Genomic DNA, 20,760 nt, shown 5'->3' with positions numbered 1-20,760 from the left:
TACCAATTATAGCCATTTCGTATGAATAATGTGCTTATAAACTTGAAAATACCAAAGATCGAGAGGTGCCGTTCTATGAAGACTATTTACAAAAAAGCTGGACCTGTACAGAATATTCTATGTTTTATACCCTGAATAATATTCTATGTTTTAAACATTGAAGACTAAATACCAAATTGTAGCCATTTCGGTGGGATAATGAGACTAAAACCTACAAAACATCGACTCTTGGGAGGTACCGTTCTAGGGTAGTTCTATCAAAACGTCTACCTATGCTGATAATTCATTGTCAAAATGCTTTATGCCTCCAAGGGAGACTAAATACCAAGGTATTGTCATTTGGATAATGCGGCTAAAACCTTGAAAACGCCGAAAATAGGGTGGTCAGTCGGTGATATATCAACATGTGAACTGATATAACCAATTTTCAATACCAAACAAAACATAGAAACTTCTGAAAAAATAGAAAAAAAAGAAACATCATTATATTGACTTATTTTTTATGTTGATCACGAGTATATCGTCACAATAAATGCCAAAAGTCATAACTAACAAAATAATATTTTTACAGGAGAAGCAAAAAACGTTATAAAATGAAAAACTTTTTTAGAATATTAATGTTAGGAAGGCGAGTATATGATATATTATCAATCATATACGAATGGGAGCAAGTAATGAAACCAAAACTGCCGAAACGCTTGGTTTTGGGATCCGTCAATACAACAAAATCTGTAATGTTATTCCATTTTCCGATAGCCTTTACTTGAATAGAATCGTTATTTTTTATCGTAGAAGCTATAAATTTTCCAAGAGCATGTATTTTAGTCTTATGTATTGGATTCAATCTAAAAACTTTTTGGACTTTTTGGAGATACGACCGAATGCCCGATTTTTTTACTTGTAGGTTCTCCGACGAATATTCCGATGTGTTACAAACAGAATCATAAAGTTAATTATACCCTTCATCTTATGGTGGAGTTATACCAAGGTTATACCAAAACGGGTCAGCTAGTATATATATATATATATATATATATATATATATATATATATATATATCGAGCCCTTCCCGCGAAAAAGATGTAAGCGGTAAAAAGCAAATTTTACAGGAGACGGTTTTTATTGAATAACTTTTGATTTAACCAACACTTTTGATTAAATTTTGGTATAGTTCAGTTAATAAATCCTATTAACTACAAAAATAAATAATTTGTGTAATATCTTCAATATAACGGTAATTTGTGTCGCTTACATCTTTTTCGCTGTCACGCACTCAGGCTATTACATTAAGAATTGGCGGTTACATTAAAAAAATTATTTGTAACGATGTCAATCACACGTTTCGATATATCGGGTTATATCGGTTTTGATATAGACCCCATAGAACGTACGGCCTGATTATCGGTGTTTTCACGGTTTTAGACGCATTATACTATCGACATCGAGAATTGTCGGTATAGGTCCCCGAATTGATGTACTACAGAACCAGTCCGATTGTCTGTATTTTCTAGGTTTTAGATGCATTATCCAATCGAAATGGCTTAAATGTGGGATTTAGGCTCCTTTGGCGGTATACAACATTCCGGCAAAGAATTATCGGTATAGGTTCATGTCCAAGTATAGTCCCAATAAAATGGTACCACCGATTTTCGTTATTTTTAGAAGTAACAAACTGAAATGACATCGGGTTTCAATATAATTTATAGTGGAGGGTATAAAAAATTGGGCCGAACTCAACGCTGCACAGTGCCCATATTTCGGGCACTTTATTTGTATTTTGGCATTGCTTTGTTCTTTGTAGGTAGAAAACTGCTTTGCGAAATATTAGTGACGTATGTTCTCATTTTGCTATAGCTCCAATATGAGGGGTCCCCATTTGATATGTTTTAAAGGTGATAGGTAATTATTGCCAACCGAGTTTAGTTTACTTGAAAATTTGTATTCGTTGAATGGAAAATGTTCTAATAAAACTATTTACAGCATAGATTCTTGCTTTGGCCATAACCGCCCTTCCCCCAAACATCCACAAACATTAACAAAAACTATATTTTTGAGATCTTTTATTTTTAGCATAGTGTCATTGATAAAACATAAATTTTACAAATTGAATGTTTCGATTGATGATATGTGTATCTTATTGCACGGTTCTGATGAGTCTATCATCTAAAATCATCTGGTGTAACTATGCATTGTTTTAGGTATTTTACGATGCCCAGCAAAAACTGCTCAAATTTGACCATTTTTCTATATAATCTGAAACGAATTTAGCAAGAATAGCCTTCAAACTATAAAAAGCAACATTCCTTAGTATTGGTGTACCCGGTTTGGAATAAAGAAAACCAACAAAGACGCCTTATGCCGGTTCTTCTATCAAATTTTCTCTCTATCTCTCAAAAATGCGCGAAACTGCAGCTATTTTGGGTTTGCCCAAAGAAAAATATCCTACCTCTCAGAAAATGTGCGATTTATTCTGCAACTTACCACAAAACATTTAAAAACCTCCAAAGATTATAAAAAATAAAATTTTGTAGACTTTTAAAAAAACACATTTTTGGGGAACGAATAAGCAACCAAACTAAATTAAAAAAAATCAAGAATTATAACAGCGACAAAAAACTATAGTCAACTAACTTACCATTTGTATGTATCACTCTATTACTTAAGCAAAGCTAGAATCAATTTTTAAGGAAAATAAATATTGGAAAACAAAAGTACAACTTTTAAGTGCATTTCTAGTTGTTTCGCGGGGTAAATCGCAAAACTGAATATGAGACATTTGTCATGGGATACTTAGCAATGGAATTCAACAAGAATCTCATTAGTTCTACGTACTTTAATTTTTGAGTAAAGTTCCACTCATGGTGTAAGAAAGAAGGTGATACAATAATAGCAACCTATGTCTTCATTTGCTGTCAAAACATATTTTTAATCAAAAATAAATAACAAATATTTCGCTTCTATAAAAAATATCTGCGTACAACATCTTTGTTTAAGCTTCGCGAATAATATTTTAACGTTTTCTTCTAACATTTGTGGATATTTCGCGCAAAAAAAATTTGACAGCAAATGAAGACTACAACCTAACGTCAACTATTGGATCACCTTGTTAAATTCGCCTTGGTTCCACTAAACGTCCCATATTTCGCTCAGTGTGCCGTTTTACTTTATTTCAGTTTTGTTTTAGTCCAGACGATTTCAATTTACTGTCTTATTCCAATCTCTGAAAATATCAATATCAATCTTGATTATGATACGAATGAAAACTAAGATGTGAAAAATTATATTATTTTATTTCAATTTCACAAAAACATGAAAATTTTGTGAATGGTAAACATTAATTTCGAAGCAATAGAATGCATGAAAGTTTAAGATTTTATTAAAATAGAGGGACGGCAAACTATAGATTCGAGAATACAGTTTTCCTTTACTTTGACATGGTCCATCGCCTACATATATTTAGCATACACAATGCTTTATTATAAGAAAATCCTATTTTGCAGACAAGTACTTGCTAGTCTAATATATCCGTCATATACTGTATTAATGAATTTAAATTTCACTTATTCACTTTTATTTATTTATTGCAACGAAGAGAAACCAACCAAAACCGTTATTTTTCTTAATCTTTAAACTCGCTTTATATTTTGTATTTTTAGTATTAAATAAAAAATGATTTGAATGAGAAAAACGTTTGAGTGAAAAGGCTATTTGTGATTTTATTTTACAAATTTAACATGCTCCTGATTTTTTTACCATCGTGGATAGGGTGGATTATTGTAGCCATTGTTGTATCCATTGTTATAGTAGGCTCCATTGTTGTAGTATTGACCGGGAACTTGAGGATTATAAGTAGCTGCTGGTGTCACGACAACCACCTCAGCTCTAGGAGCCGGTGGGGGAGGTGGAGGATAGTATGGACGACTCCAACCGGGAACAATATCAATTTCGATACCTGGGCGATGATGGTGATGATGATGGCGATGGCGATATGGATCTTCATAGCCATAAGGGGGTGGTGGTGGTGGCATATCGGTTGGAGTAAGAAAAAAATAAAAGTTCCCACAAACTTTTTGCGATGGGACTTCCGAAGAACTGCTGCCTCAAAATATCCAAAATAAACTGTCTTGTAAAATATTTTATTGTCCCAAAATCAAAGCATTGATAAAGCATTTTTTTCGATAACACGCAACTAGAATAGACAAAAACAATCATTTCGTTGTCTAAAGCCAAAGCATTTTGAAGGTATTATAATATAGATCTCGTCCTATGAACAGTGGTTTCTTGTGAGAAATGTGTTAACACAATATTCTCAAAGGTAATCAGAATTTGTTACGGTGACATCTGGCACATAGTTCGAAAATCACAGTCAATGATGTAAAATATTTGGAAAAAAATTATCGGCGTATGCGCACAGGGAACCACGGTGCCAAAGTATACCATTAGTATTGTTTTGTTTTTTTTTTTTCTCCATATATGAGTAATCGATCATCAATGTGTGTACATATGTATTTCTACACTGATAAGACTCGTAATGAGTTTTGGACAGGTGATTCACAAACAAATATATTTTGCATTTTGATAAAAAAAAACACAATCAACCCTTGAAAATCATTTCAGTGGCCTTTTGTTCCCTTATCTTAATTTCACACTTCTTCTAAAGATAACAATAAAAATAGACGATATTGGAAAAAATAAACTATTTTTGTTATTATGTTGTGCGTAATTTTATTCTTTTGTGATTCCCATAAAAACTTTATTTACTGTAAACATTTCCTAATTTAATTTTAGTAAGAACATACATAGCTTACTAGGTATGACTCATAAGATTGTGAGGATCGAAGATAACGTTTATTAAAAACTCTTAGCAATTTACCGCAAATACAAATACAATAACTTTCTATTTTATTATATTGTAAAGAGAAATATTAAACAATTGTTCATTGGGGTATTTTGAATCATAAGTAACATAAAATATCTGGTAAAGTTATTGGTCGGGACAAAGTTAAGTTTTGGAAGAAAAAATTCATTGTGATTTCTATGTAGCATAAAAACGTTAAGCGCGTGATTCTCGAAATGACATTTTGAAATCGAAAACTAATAAAACGATAGTCAAACATTTTTGTGGACTTCTGAAGGACATTAAAATCTATTCTTCATCGATTGATATTTTTTAATTTTTTTGTCAATTTATGACCAAAATGGTCAGTTTTAAAGCCAGAAATTGACTCGTCTGCTTTTGCATACACAGAAAAAATACATTCATTCAATTTATGAATAGTGTTCAAAAATTATTTCCAATGTTCACATTTTACATTGATAAAGCAATAAATACTGGCGCTGGACTCCCGTTCTATGAAAATTTGAAATGAAAATTATTTTTTTTATAAATTTTTTCATTTGACATTTATTTCCTTTATAACATTTTTCATTTCACATTTTCATAGAAACAGAATTGGGCCCTTGGTTTATTTTTTGAATGAAACATAATCATGGGATTTATGTCTATTATCTTTTGCAAAATATAAACCAATTTATTTCAAAATAATCTTCTTTAAAGCAAGAAAAGTTACTGTTGAACCTCTTTTATCCGATTACATTGGTTAACCGGCATGCTGGGTTTTTGATTTTGAACCTCTATTAACCGTGCTTAACCTCTATTATCCGTGTCTCAATAATGCAGCCTCTATTAACCGTGCTTACCTATATTATCCGTGCTTACCTATATTATCCGTGCATAAAATAGGTTTATATAATTCTGGGAATTATAGAATCTGGTAATTTTGAGTTTAAGTTAGCGCTATGCAAAGTTCACTTTTTGTTCTCAGTGAGTGTACATTTTAAGGTATTTTACGCTCATTGTGAGAGAAAAGGGGTGAGTACCAGTTTAAACAAACGTGTATGTTTGATGTGGAGTGCTGGGATTCCCCTTTTTCTTTTGAATATCAAATTACATTCAGTCTATGATTGAAACCTGATGCGTAAGGTGTTTGTTCCAAAATGGCTAGGTCAACAAAAAAGGCAAAAAGAGCACGCAAAGTTCTTTCAATTCAGGAAAAATTAGAACTGATTAAATACCACAGTAAAGACATTTCGACGGGCGTGTTAGAAAACAAACAGTCCGTGATTTAATAAAATAGAAGGAAACAATTTTATCATTTGCTTCTAGAAGTGAATCTGTGGATGGCTTGAAAAAAGACATACGCTACGAAAATCTGAAAATCCAAAAGTTGATTTCGCAACATACGAATGGTTTCGGCAAGAATGATCCAAGGGAACTCCGATTTCAGGTGGGTTGACACAAATTTAAAGATTTTATGGCCTAGCATAAAATACGATTATGAATTTCAGGCGAAATGATTACTGAAAATGCAAAATATTTTTATAAAAAAAACTAAACATAAATTCGGAACGCAAGTACACAAGTGGTTGGCTAGAAAAGTTAAAAAAAACGACATGGAATTCGCAGGCTAAAAGCAATAGGCGAAACAGAATGTGCTGATTATGAGTCAGCAACTCTGTTTGTAGAAGACTTACGCCAATATATTGACACTGAAAATCTGTGAGCGGAACAATTTTATAACGCCGACGAAACAAACCTATTTTGGAAGTGTTTCCCACAGACTTCGCTAGTTACTGGTAAAGAATTATGCATCAAAGAGTACAAGACATCCAAGGAGAGAATAACAGCCTTGCTTTGTGCAAATGCAGCCGGGACACACAAATGCAAATACATAGATGGTTATAGAAAAAAGCGCAAATACAAAGCATTAAAAAATGTTTACAACCTTCCAGTAATTTATAAATCTAATAAGAGAGCCTGGGTAACACAAGACCTTTTTCTCGAGTGGTTCAAAAATAATTTTGTGCCAGAACTAAGAGATCATCTACAACACATTGGCTTTGATTAGAAGTGCAAAGTGCTTTTGCTGCTAGATAATTGTCCAGCACATCCTGATGAACATGTTCCGACATCTAAAAACGTAACAGTGAAATTTCTTCCACCAAGTTGCACACGTTTAATTCAGCCTATGGATCAAGGGGCAATCCGAAGCTTCAAGTGCAATTATCGTAAATTAATCGTCCAAAAACTTTTGGCTGCAGGTAGAAGACATGACTTTACTAAGTCATTGAATATAATGACAGCTTTGTGGACAGCTGCTATATCTTGAGACAATGTAACCGAGCTTGTCTTCCTAATGTTTCGAACAACCTACTATCCCGAGATGACGAAAATGAGAATTGCAAAGCCGTTATACGCCTGGATGTTCAATTGATGACCTCTCAAAGTGGATGGAATGCGATGATGATATCGCATCCTGTGCCATTGTATCTGATGCCGATATAATACAAATGGCTAACCAAAGTAACGAAAACGAGACTGAAGGGGATTTCGAAGTATCAGAAGAAGACAATTCAATAGAACCAGAAAGGCCCTCATTAGCTCAAGCAAAAGAAGGATGCAGTGTACTATTGCAGTTTCTTGAAAACAATAATATTCCAGAAATTTCCGAGCCAGATGTAATGCAGGTCCATCGAATACACACTAATCTACTCAAAAAAACGAATACATGCACAAAAACAAACAACATTACATAATTACTTTAAGACTTAAGACATTTTAAAAATGTATTTTTATGTTAATATATATGAAATCTTAAAAACCCTTTAAAATATTGATAAAAAATCAATTAAAACATCTAAATTAATGATATTTAATTTAAATTTATAAATTTATTTTTTCTATAAAAGTTTCGTTTTTCTATTTTATTTTGAAATTAGTTATTTTATTTTGAAATTGGTTTTTTATTTAATTTTGTAATTATTGTTCTTTAAATGTTTCTTCTAATTGATTTTTCCTTATGAATTATGTATCTTGTAAAGCAGAACAATGTATACCGATAGATTTTGCATTTACAGTGGTGTGAAAAATAATAAAAAATGTGTAAAATGGGAGAATTTGCGATGGAAATTTGTTTTTGAAAATGTACATTTATTGCAATAAGAAATCCCGTTACGATTTTGGTTCCTTTCTCTTTAGTTTTTATACAAAACAAATATTTTTCATAAAATCCGTGATTTCTGCTGTGAAAAATAATAAGGCCAGTTTTTCGTTTTAGTAAAAATAAACTGATATTACTTTTTTGTGATTCTTTCCTGTAAGTAAACGTTTAAAATGAATTAATTTATATTCATTAAATGTTAAATCTAACGGTATTTTTTAGTTTTTCTTTGCAAATATGGGTAAAAATACGCATTGTTATCACGCTATTCGAGAAATCATTAAATGTTTACATCAAGAAGGAAATTCATACAGAAAAAGCTTAGAATCTTTAAAAACAATGGTGGAGGATGCACCTAAGTGAACTTCAAAGATAAAAGTCGTAGCAGAAATCCGAAAATTGCACCTGTAATAATAAATGAGTTATTCGATGATTAAAAAAGATCCTTTTACCACATCTTTACAAATAAAAAACTACTTAAATATTAACTTTGGCGCATCAACAACTCCTAAAACCCTCTGTGGTTGCCACATTAGAGCTCACAGTGTCAGAAAAGTATCATTTTAATCGAAAAATTATACACTTCCCACGTAGTGGTATAGGGTATAAAAATATTCAGCAAATTATACAGTTTGTTAGTAATCCCATCGCTTGGTCTAAGAAAAATTGCGTACTATTCTTTGGTCTGATGAAACCAAATATATTTTTTTGTTCCGATAGAGGAGTTTATCAGGGTTGAAGACCTAAAAATCAAAAAAATATACTCTGAAGGCGGCTAAATATGGCAGAGGTAACAGCATGGTGTGGGGCTCATTTTCTTACTATGCTGTGGGGTCTCTATACAGTATTCAAAGTGTTTTTGAAATCACCAGATTACATTGAAATTTTGAAAAATATAATTCTTCCGTATGCTGAAGGGGGTGTGCCTCTCAAATGAGTCTTCAGCTAGGTAAATGACCCAAAAATTACGGCAAAATGAAAAAAGGTGTTCCAGGATAATTAAGTTAAGTTGTTAGAATGGCACATACGATCCCTTGATTTAAATCCGATTGAAAAATGTTGTAGAATGAAGTTAAAAAATCAAGCAGGGGAAGTGTCCATCAAATTATGGCGACCTTTGGCAACTTATACAGGTTGCGTAGGACGCGATACCAGAAGAAAAGTGCCAAAATTTGGTCCACTCGATGCCCAGACGATGCGCTTCCGTTTTAGAAGACAAAGGTTCGTCTACAAAGTATTAATGACACTGAAACACTTTATCTACCATTATTTAGTAAAAACCTGCATTAATTTATTTCAAGTTTGGTCCTTATTAAAAGATGTCATGAAGTGTCCTTATTATTTTTCACACACCAAACTACGACAATTCGCATAAAATATAAAAGATAAATAAAATATGGTTACAAGCAATCAAAATATTTTTATAATACTTCTCTTAACATTTTAAGAAAACAACATTTTAAGAAAACAATAAATTTTATAAACTAATGCAATTTTCACTTTTTTAGTCAGTTTTCAATGCAATCTTGGTTATGGATTGAAGAGTCCTTATTATTTTTCACACCACTGTATATTTAAGAAATTCAAAAATTGTATATGCGAAATAATTCTATTGATATAGTGAGTGTTTTCCGACAACAAACGAAATCTATACGTGTTTGGTTTGTTAGGGTGGTAGTGATTGTTTAGGCAGTTGTGCTTTGTGGACACTGAGTCAAGGTGCGTATAGATCATAGCCGACCAAGAAGAGCGAGCGCTTAAATTGTTTATGTGTGGGTAAAATTACACTGACAGAACAGGGTGATGATTTTCATATTGAGTGTGAAATGAAAAATATATTGTTGGCGCGTTCGCTTTGTATGACTTAAATTAAAAATAATATAAATAACTTCATAATTTGAAAAGTATTTTTCTTGATATGTTAATTTTTTTAGAAAAAAAAAACAAATTGTATATAAAAATGATTTTTTAAGACTTTCTAAGCATACATACATTTTTTATTGTTGCATTGCAGACGAGGCATTCTGCGTCATTAAAAATATTAATACAAAACAAAAAATCATTTTCAAATTCTTTCCTCCACATATTTGTTGTACAACTGCAAAATCTTTTCAGTGTACCCAAAAAACACAAATAAAGCGGCATCAACCTGCTTGCATGACATTCAGTACAAGACTGAAATAAAAAAAATTAAAACATTTGCCGAAAAACTTCGTAACCATATCAATACCAACGAAAGGGTTTGGTATAGATACGATGGAGGGGAGGAAAGGCAAAAACAATAGAAGCAAAACTACAACATCTTTATAGACAAAGCAGAAAAACCGGGTTTTGCCAGAAAAAGAAAATAATGGGCAAGGTAGGGGAAATTAGAAAATTTGTTTTTGTATTTTAGAAAAGCATTCATACTTTTGCAAAAATAGTATTGTGTACATGAATACAAAACTCTGTCCATTCACTTTAAAAGGGGTGCGTTCAAACTATGGACAAAAAAATATTAACGGAATTAGTAAAAAATCATACTTTTGTTTTTTTTTCTGTGTATATCTGAAACACTCGGTCAGTAAGTGCTTGTTAATACTTACTTGTGCTATTTGTCAGTATTTTCTTAATTTTAGTTTAAAACTAAAGGTGTATGATATAGTAGATGATGATCGTATGATTTAAAAAATATGTTAGGGAATCGCAATAATTTTTTATATTTGGACCAATAATTAAGAAATTATGAGTTGTTTTTTGCACGTAGTTTTAACAGAATTCTCTGAAACCCTTAGTCAAAAACTCTGAAAATATACAGAAATGTTTTGCTGGTGTGCAGCATCAACACAGCAAAAAATAAAGGAAAAAACCTTCTGCCTTTAGGCTAATGATTTCCTTACGAATTGAGTATCCAATTTTGCAGAAACTGCACACATCGTAAAATTTATTCCAAACGTACATCAAGTACCAAGAAGACCTACTATATCAGACAGCACCCTCGAGTTCCTCCCTTACCAAATTCAAAATGTTCGCTAAAGTGTCGTTTAAAGGCTGTTCGTAGAACGACGCTGAAAGAATTGAAATGTGCAGTATTGGTGGAATTGGAGAATATCACCACTAACACCTTAAGAAACCTAGTCGGATCTATGCCGCGAAGGCTACAACAAGTCTTAATCCACAAGGGCAATACAACAATTTTTTGCAAAAATTTTTTCATTAATATGAATTTATAAGAATTTTCGTTATTGTACATATAAATATTTTCTATGAAAACTTTTTTACAAATGATTTTTCTTTAATATGATATTAATAAGAACACAGTTTTCGTTAATATTTTAACTGCATACGTACACGCAGAAAAATATATGTTAGAAATATGTTTGGATCCAAAGAAATATTTGTTTGGGACTGGTTGCCAACAAATATATGTTTGGATCCAAACATAATTTGTTTGTGTCCAAACAAATAAAGAGAGTAACAACAGGGCTCTCGCGGCTGCGGAATGCTGTTTTATAATAAAGAGCTGTGTGTATGGTGTGAAAGAAGACGGCAGAGTAAAAAAGTTTTGTTTGGTGGCGTGTATGCGGCCAAACCGTGTGTTTGTTGTTAACCAACGTAGCAAGCGAAGAGGATTAAAGACGGTAAAGTGAGTGAATAAATCAGTGTTTTGTGTTTTCTTAAAGAAATTGTGCTTTTTAGTAAATTAAATGCCCAATACATTTAATAATTAGAAACTTTGTAATTGAATCAAAAAGGCGAATGCAAATATTTTATTGGACAAGGAAGAAATCACATTTAATATTGGTAATTACATCAATACATTTTTCATATACACACATATGTATATTTGAAATATGGATGTACCTATTTATTACATTATATAATCATTTCATTTCAGATGCCGATTTCCCGCTGATGATTTCAACTTTAATGAAAATGTGTTTTATTTCACAACTAAGGAGAAGCGTTCAACGATGCTTCTATATTTTTTCTTTTTAAAAGTGTGACTTTCTATAAGTTATATCATTCGGTTTTTCTTTTATTAAAGTCTGTTATGTATTTCTTTGGAATTTTTTTTTGTACCTATGTGTCCGTTGTAGGATTTTTGTTTGCTATTTACATATAAATGTGTGTTAGAGATAGCTAGTGAGCTCTTAGTGAAAGCAAGTGAGCATACATTTCAATATGTTTTCCATTGAAATTTACACTCAATTCTCTCAGTAAGCACTCACTGGTGCATGTGTTTTTTTTTTGTGGCTTTTGGGTTTGTATTTATACACTGCCCGTCACTTGAATAGGACACCCTACCAATTTTTTTTCCAACCTTAATTTTTTCCGGAATTATGCAAAATATGAAGTGTTGAAGATTTTTTATATTTAGTTTTAAGTGTTTGGAGTAAACTTATTCATTCATTTGTATTCATATCTGATTTATATAAGAATTATATGACGAAAGCAAAATAAAGTCAAAAATGCATGTAAAAAAATTGCGTCATTTGAATAGGACCCCCTTAAAAACTTGGGTATACATAAAGATTGTAGTAGAATATCGATGCACATTCACTCTATATTAAAAACGAAATAGTTTCAGTAATATTCAGTAAAAGTATATCCCTCCAGATTAAGGATACACCGCTATATCCTGCTTTGGCAAGGAATCGCACAATTTCCTTTCATAATCACGTGTAATGCTTAACAATGCTTGCACTATTCCTTCAATAAGTTTCTTTTTGGAAGCGTACTGTCTGTCAGAGTCGTAGATTTTACACAGAAGTCTTTCCTATACATTTTAGAGAATATTTAATACTACAAAATATGGCGGTCCCTTCAGGATATCCGAATTTCTTCTGAGAAATGCTAGTATTCGCTGCTTGAAGTGTTTAAAATGGACCAATATCGTGATGAAATTACCACTCCGGACATCCGAAAATGCTTTCCACTACTGGAAAAGACTTTTTTAGAATTCCTTTGTAAGATATCGTACGCATTTAAGGTGAAAGAAATTGATACCAAAGTCCTTCATAATTATTAAGGACTCTCCTGATCGAGTAAACAATTGCATAACTATATATCTATTTTTTTGAGTTCATTGAATGGAAGATAACTTTCTTTATTGTTTCTGTAGCGATGAAGGTGCTTTTATGGTGTTGGAACTCTTTACTAATTATGAAGGACATTGGCATCAATTCCTTTCACCTTAAATGCGTACGATATCTTACAAAGGAATTCTAAAAAAGTCTTTTCCAGTAGTGGAAAGCATTTTCGGATGTCATTCCTATTCAAGTGACGGACAGTGTATTATATCTAAAGAAATATTTGTTTGCACCCAAACATAAATTTGTTTGCAGGACCCAAAATGTTTAGGACATATGTTAGAGATGCCTTTTTTTCCTCCGTGTAAGCACTAACTACTATGTAAAACGAATATGGGAAATATATTTTGTTTTCGATAGTAAATATCGCAATATTAGTTTGCACATATAATTATTTAACGTAGGTACGTGCTTCCTGGTCTAGTGACCACAAAGCTCAAAAAATCCCACGGTGACCAAATTATATGTCTGTTTGATAGGAATGACACCCATTATAGCATATTCCCAAGAGTCTTTGAATTACGTTGTTCACCTGTCGAACGACGTACACTAATTAACCCGTTTCCACGACACCCTTCGTCATTCACAGTAACTTGCTTCATTCTTTCTCGCTTTTTGTTTCCTGATTTTTAAGGAAATTTGAACAAAAGCACACATAATATGCACAAAACTGAACAGAACAGACAATAATCTTCCTTTCGAATGTATGTTTCACAGGTTTCTCCACACATTAATAGGTTTGTCCTTTTACTTCATAATTTTAACAGTTGTGTAAAGGAAAAAAGTGTTTCAGCAATATTTAGTAAGTACGAGGACAAACCTATTATTTTGCATTAATTCTGAAATTGTTGGTATTAGGTGTGTCTTTTTACTTACTAAATGTTGTTGAAACATATTTTTCAACAACGTTTCCTTTATACAACTGCCAAAATCTGCAACAATGGTAATGACATCAGTTGAGAACGGCTAGATCGATTTGGATAATTCTTTTTCGAAATGAAATGAAAGAAAATTTGACCAAGCCCACTTTTACGCCCACTTCTTTTTAAGTTTCAATTTTAATATTTTCTATAAAAACTACTGAACTGATTTTCCTGAAATTGTCAGGGAATATACAGCGGTGCCCCCCGGTGAAAATAGGTTGAATTTCGGAAGGGATGAGGTACTTCCCCTATATCCTATTTCTTTAAAAATGCTATATTTACAATAATTACAAATGTATCGGTTTGGAAATTAATTTGTGAGACAATTTTGGTTGTGTCACCGACCTTACATACTATTTAGGACCCAAAGACTTGACCACACCTACTTTTTAAAATATGCTTCATCTACAAAACTACTGAACCGATTTTCCTGAAATTTTCAGGGAATGTACATGCATGGCCCCTGGTGAAGATAGAATACATAATTCCAGAGGGGGCGCGGTACCCTCCCTATGCGATATTTTAAAAAAGCGCTATATTTGCGAAACTTACGCACTTACACTTAAAAATTTACGGATTAATCTACAATCTAGGTTCTTCTTTGGGGCCTAAATTCCCGACCATTCCTGTTTTTTTTAATATGTTATATCTTCAATACTAATGAACTGATTTCCATCAAACTTGCAGCAAAAGCTCAATGTGTGCCTATGTAATGTATATTTTATGAATTTCGGAGGAGATGGGGTACCTTCTCCACGGATTTCTTTACGGTATATGTATAAGCCAAACTTATGATTATATCGATTTCAGCATACATTTTGGGAGACAATGCGGTTGTGTGTACCCTAGGTACATTATTTTTCCAAAAGTACTGAACCTAATTTCATGCAATTTTCAGAAAATGTTCAGGAATGTCCGGTGGTCCAAAACGCTATATACGAGTATCTGTAGAGAATATCGGGGGCCTATTGTTTTATAATCGCTATCTTTGCTAAACTTGTGAGGGCATCGGCTTGAAAATTAATTTTCGGGGCAACGGTGGTTGCGCCCCCTATCAAGAAAAACGATATATATATATATATATATATATATATATATATATATATATATATATATATATATATATATATTTATTTAAAAATGTGCTTAATTTTTTTCTTAAAATATATGTATGTAAGTGTCAAAGAGCAGGAGAATTCTATTTAACCATTTTTTTACTTTTATAATAAGATCGCTTTAGGATAAAGATAGGGGACATGAACGATAATAAATCCTAAACAGCATCAATACCTATTTTTGAATTGTCGAGCATAAAGTCCATAAAAAGTTGTCATTAAAACTCATTAGGACGGCCCAGCAACGCGGACCGGGATCTGCTAATTAGTAGTAATTATTAAGAAGACAGCTATTTTCAAAACATTTTTTTGTTTGTCTATATTTTTAAAATTGATGAGAGAGAGAGAGACATGTCAAAAAAATGTTTGTGTTTAGATTTTCAGTTATTGGTTTCGTTTTTGTTTCTAATTTTATACGCGATTTTGAACTAATGGGCAAGAAATGCGAGTGGGATGAAGAATGAAACACCACCTTTTTCCTTCTGCATCTACATAAAAGGTTTAGTTAATTACTTTTCATTCACCTTTTTCTTTTTTCCGGAAAATTTTTGTGTTTTCAACGAATTTTTAATTTTTGAATTTAGACATGTCATAATTTATTTTCTGATTAGGTTTGTCCTTGTACTCGATAATTTTTACGAAAGGTAGGGTCACATTAGGCAAATATTTTCTCCAGCGACCGGGAGTGTGCGCTTAATGAGAGCAAGTGAGCGTAAATAATGCATTGAAATTTATGCTCACTTGGCGAATTGAAATTTTAATGCGTGTATTCATTGTAATCATGACTACAACATATTTTTATGCAAGGGGATATCATACTTTTTGAGATATGGGCCAATGACCCAATATTTATGGTAGTCTAGTTTTTAGTTGCTTTTGTTACAGCCAAAATTTATTTTGTATAAACTGTGTTAACTGGACAGTCAGTGGAGAAAGTAGCACCCCACAAACGTTTAAAAATATACGTTGAAAATGTCAAAATTTCTTTTGTCACCTACGACAATGCTAATTATTTTTATACCATCCACCGCGTAATGGAGGATATATTTAGTTTAACATTCCGTTTGTAACTCCTCGAAAAAAAAGGATTTTAGACTCCACAAAAATATATATGGGTATTTATGAGTGAAATTGGACACTATTTCAAGATGAGGTTTTTGTTCTCCTTTATTTTTTGCTGTGATGCTGCTCATCAGCAAAACATTCCAGTACATTTTCAAATTTTTTGGGTAACGGTTCCAAAAATATCGCGCCTTGAAACGGCAAATGCTGTAAAATCTTTATGCAAAGAAATACTCATATCTTTTTTAATATTGATCCAAATGAAAAACAAATCTAATGTTGTTATTTTATAATTAAAAAAATAAAATAAATAGTTTCATTTATAAACATTTGTTAGATGTTTTATTTAGGAACTAGCCGACCCGGTCCGCGTTGCTGGCCCTTGATGCAGTTTTATGTTTCCTTAAGTCAGCGATTTTTTTTATTGCATCGCTTATTAGTCGGGATCTGCAAGTGATTATAAATAAAAAATCTTCAGATTTGTTTGTGTCTATATGTAATTTTAACATACCACCAAAAAGCTGATGACTTGAGGCATGCATTTAATTCATCTACTGGAATAGTATAACTGGAAGTGTTTGTCTGAAATCTAAAGGTGAATTGCTTCTTAAATTATTATGTGCCATTGTAAATTCGTTCCAGGTGATAATTTATATTTAATATTGCATATGTGCCCTTCATTCACATGAATGTTCAGTGGCTTAAGGGCCAACTGTGTCGTCCTTCCACCTTCTTATAATGTACATCTTATATACCTGATGAAGCTATAGCTATCGATATGTTGCCTTCTAATTTAAGTCCTTGCTTTCCAATAAGACCAAAGCTTCGCTATGCATAACATCTAGTATTTCCATTGATTTGTAACATATTTAAGAAAGTAGGAGTGGTCGGGTCTTATGGTTTGTACATTTTACATATATAGCGCATTAAAAAAAATAGGACGCAGGGTATAACCAGCACCTCCAAAATTTAACAAAATTTATAGCATTTTTCCACTAAGGACCATCTCTGTACATCATCTGAAAATTACATGGAAATCGGTTTAGAAGTTTTGTAGATATAACACATTTAAAAAAGTGGGCGTGGCCGGGTCTTAAAGCCACAAGTAAGTCCCTCGGGTCGGAGACACAACCACCATTGTCTATCGAATTTATTTTCAAACCACGCTCCGCCGAAATTCCACAAAATATATAGTTTATTTTCATCAAGCACCAGGGGACATATATGCAGCCTATTTTCACCAGGATTATCCCGGTACATTCCCTGAAATTTGTAGGAAAATCGTCTCAGAAAAATCGGTTCAGAGATAGAAATTGGGCTTGGTCGGGTCTTAAGGTCCCAAAATGAGTACCTAGGGTCGGAGAATCGAAGGGTTCAGTCGTTTTTGAGTCTATACGGAACATACAAACATACACACATTGTATTTTAGATATTTTAGATATTTTTAAACACATAGGCATAGACATAAAAACCCAAGTTGGGTTATGGCGCACATTTTACAGAAAGAGTTATCGAAATCGGTCCAGCCGTTCTCAACTGATGCCATTTATCTTCTTAAACATATTAAAAACTTCTTCATTTTTCGATTTTAAAATTGGTTGAGCAATTATTGTACAAGCATTGCTTGGTATTACTGGCATTTAATATCTCAAATTCACATCCTCCTTCTAAATTAAATGATCATCTTCTAGTGAAAATATCACTTTTATATTTGGTAGATTATTCGGCTCGGATGCCCATTCATATAATTCCCTAGCTGTAGTTTTTTTATCATCAATTTAGTTAGTTTATTGTCCGGCTGGTACAATAACAGCTAAACCATTTTCAAAATCGAAAAATGACTAAGTTTTTAAGATGTTTAAGATAAATTCCCAAATAAAAGTACAAAAGAAATGTCGAAAATTGTATTTGTTTTTGTAAACTATGTTTCACACTGGAAAAAGTTTGACAAATTAAAAAAAAATAAGAAAAAGAAGTAATCATTCGAATCCCACTACCACATAGGACTTATGGCCTGTTTCCCTAAGACGATTTGAATTTAGATTCGTTCGAACTACTACCAAACTTCTATTTATTGAAAAATATTTGACTCATTTGTGTTTTTAATTAAATTAAATTTTTTACAATAACAGGAGCTTGGTTGTATTTCGAACGAATTTGAATTCGAATCGTCTTAGAGAAACAGGCCTTTAATTTATCGTAGTTTAATACAAAAAAAATTTCAAGAAAATCGAAGAGTACAATCTTTAAAAAAATTTGATTTTAAATCGCGAAAATTGCATCCAAGACCACTGCGCAAAATGTTTTTCTAATTTTTATTACATTATCAGCTATATACAATACAATAAAAAATACAAAAAATAATTTTTGTATTTGGGCCAATATTAAAGAAGTTATGAGTATTTCTTTGCACATAATTTTTAAAGAATTTGACTTTTTGATATACTAAAATGTTTTGCTGATGAGCAGCAAAATAAAGAAAATCAAAAACCTCATTTTGAAAAAAGTGTCCGATTTCACTCAGAAATCCCCATATATAATTCCTGATAAGGGTGCAAATCTGCATCGATATAGCCATGTCCGTCCGTCTGTGGAAATTACTCTAGTGAATGAACGTAGAGGACAAAATTGTTGTTAAATGTATTGTAGCTCCCATGTAACGGTACCACCAAATTTCAGATATTTTGAAGTTTTTAGCCCCATTTTCTGTCCAATTAAATATAATTTGTCATTTTGGAGTTTGGGAAAGTGTGGATATGGGTCCACGTTTTGGAGTAGCCCTAATGTAACGGTACCACCTGATTTCAGGTATTTTGAGGGTTTTGTAGGCATTTTCGGCCCTAAAGTGGTCAAGAGACTTCTTCAACAAAAATTGTGGACTTGGGTCCCCGTTTTTGGGACAGCCCCTTATATAATGATACTGACTGATTTTAACCCGACATTGGATAGTCTTTGATACTTAGAGTTCGAAGTGGTAAATAAAATTCTGCATTAAAAATTGTGGACATGGGTTAAAGTTTTAGAATAGCCCCCATAGCCCTCACCAGGTTTAAAGTGTTCAAAAAGCTTCTCCACCGCAAACTGTGAACAAGGGTCAACATTTTGGAATAGCCCCCATTAAGCTATACTATTTTATTTTATATTTTAAAGTTTTTGGGCATTTGGGGTTCCCAACGTAAAGAATTAGTTTGAGCCGGCCGAACTAAACGTGTTTCTTGTTAAAGCTAGGGATCAATTTCAATCGTATTTGGGTTGACCGCTCCTGCTTTTGTTGTTTTTATTATTATTATTATTATGAATGGCACTGAAAATAAACTATAACGGTTCATGTTTTGATATGGCCCCAGAACGGTGTCTTCCGATTTTGGGAATTTTAAAGAATTTAGACTCACTATCCCACCGAATTGTATAACATTTGTTATAAAGTCTTCGTTGGGCTCCAAAACTTTCTTCGGAAATTTGTCGCTACAGATCCATGTTTTGATGTAGCACCAATAGCACCGGAACGTCTAATTTTTGAAATTTTTGATATGGCCCCATAGAACGGTGTCTTCCAATTTTGCGAATTTTTAAGGATTTAGACACATTATCCAACCGAATTGTATAACATTTGTTATATGGTCTTCGTTGGGCTACAAAACTTTCTTCGGAAATTTGTCGCTACAGATCCATACCAATAGCACCGTAACGTCTAATTTTTGATATTTTAACAAATTATTTGTAATTTTAAGACACATAAGTTCCAAAGTTATTGTTACGATAGATAAATGAAAATATTTATTTTAATAATGGCATTACGTTTTCTATGCAATAAAAATAAAAGTAATTATTACTTCGCTAAACTATAATAAATTTAACATACAATAGCAATACTATGTTTAATTCAAATCGGCACAGCACTTTGCCTACCGGGGAGGATTGTGATAATGAGCTGGTGGTTGTCCTGGGGGAACGTAATACTGAGCAGGTTGTACTTGTGGTGGAGGAGGTGGTTGGGCAGGATACTGTGCAGGTGGCATAACAACAACTACTGGATTTGGAGGAGGAGGTGGCGGTGGGTGATGATGCCGCCTGCGCCATGGAGGTATAATTTCAATCTTAATTCCTGGACGATGATGGTGATGTGGAGGTGGTGGCGGCGGGCAGCCGTGATGGGGTGGTGGTGGTGGAGGAACCATTATTTTTTCTCTTTTTTATATTAGTTAAAACGTTTTTATTTTGCGATTAGAAGTATTGATCTGAACTCGTTCACGTCTTTATTATTACTGTGGACTTTCAAAAGTTTTTAGTTAATATACAATATTTTTGTGACAATCATAAAAAGCTAGAAACAATTGATAAGCACTGTGTACCATAAAACACTTATCATATTCAATGCGATAAGTCAGAAATAAATTTCTAGATTTGATAGTATACTTAATGAAAACGATGCAGGTGTTCGATAAGTTTTCCAGCGTCCATCACTCAGTGAGTGAGGGGAATAACATGGAAAGACTGCTACAGCTAGTACTTGAAAATACAATTAACTAAACATGGCACATTACGACTAAAACAATGCACTGCAATGGAAAGGGACAATACACCTGGA

The 20,760-nt window shown here is 32.7% G+C and overlaps 2 protein-coding genes across 2 annotated transcripts; both read right to left on the bottom strand.

Moving 5' to 3' along the window:
- Positions 1-3,696: 3,696 nt before the first annotated feature.
- On the bottom strand, positions 3,697-4,120 carry LOC141393038 (uncharacterized). The gene has a single exon (XM_073965982.1). It carries the CDS (start codon positions 4,026-4,028, stop codon positions 3,750-3,752), a length of 279 nt encoding a protein of 92 aa, XP_073822083.1. The 5' UTR covers positions 4,029-4,120; the 3' UTR covers positions 3,697-3,749.
- Positions 4,121-19,926: 15,806 nt separating this feature from the next.
- On the bottom strand, positions 19,927-20,433 carry LOC141393037 (uncharacterized). The gene has a single exon (XM_073965981.1). The coding sequence runs from the start codon at positions 20,348-20,350 to the stop codon at positions 20,078-20,080; it is 273 nt and encodes a 90-aa protein (XP_073822082.1). The 5' UTR covers positions 20,351-20,433; the 3' UTR covers positions 19,927-20,077.
- Between the last annotated feature and the right edge of the window lie 327 nt (positions 20,434-20,760).

Source organism: Musca autumnalis, unplaced genomic scaffold, assembly GCF_047663935.1.
Source record: "Musca autumnalis isolate F117 unplaced genomic scaffold, ASM4766393v1 scaffold_2, whole genome shotgun sequence".
In the NCBI taxonomy this organism is placed as follows: Eukaryota; Metazoa; Arthropoda; class Insecta; order Diptera; family Muscidae; genus Musca; species Musca autumnalis.
Note: the sequence above shows the minus strand (reverse complement) of the source record. Positions and strands in the feature narration are given on the sequence as shown.

Bases quoted from the DNA above. Each gene is read 5' to 3' on its own strand.
- LOC141393038 (XM_073965982.1), bottom strand. From the start codon at position 4,028: ATGCCACCACCACCACCCCCTTATGGCTATGAAGATCCATATCGCCAT.
- LOC141393037 (XM_073965981.1), bottom strand. From the start codon at position 20,350: ATGGTTCCTCCACCACCACCACCCCATCACGGCTGCCCGCCGCCACCA.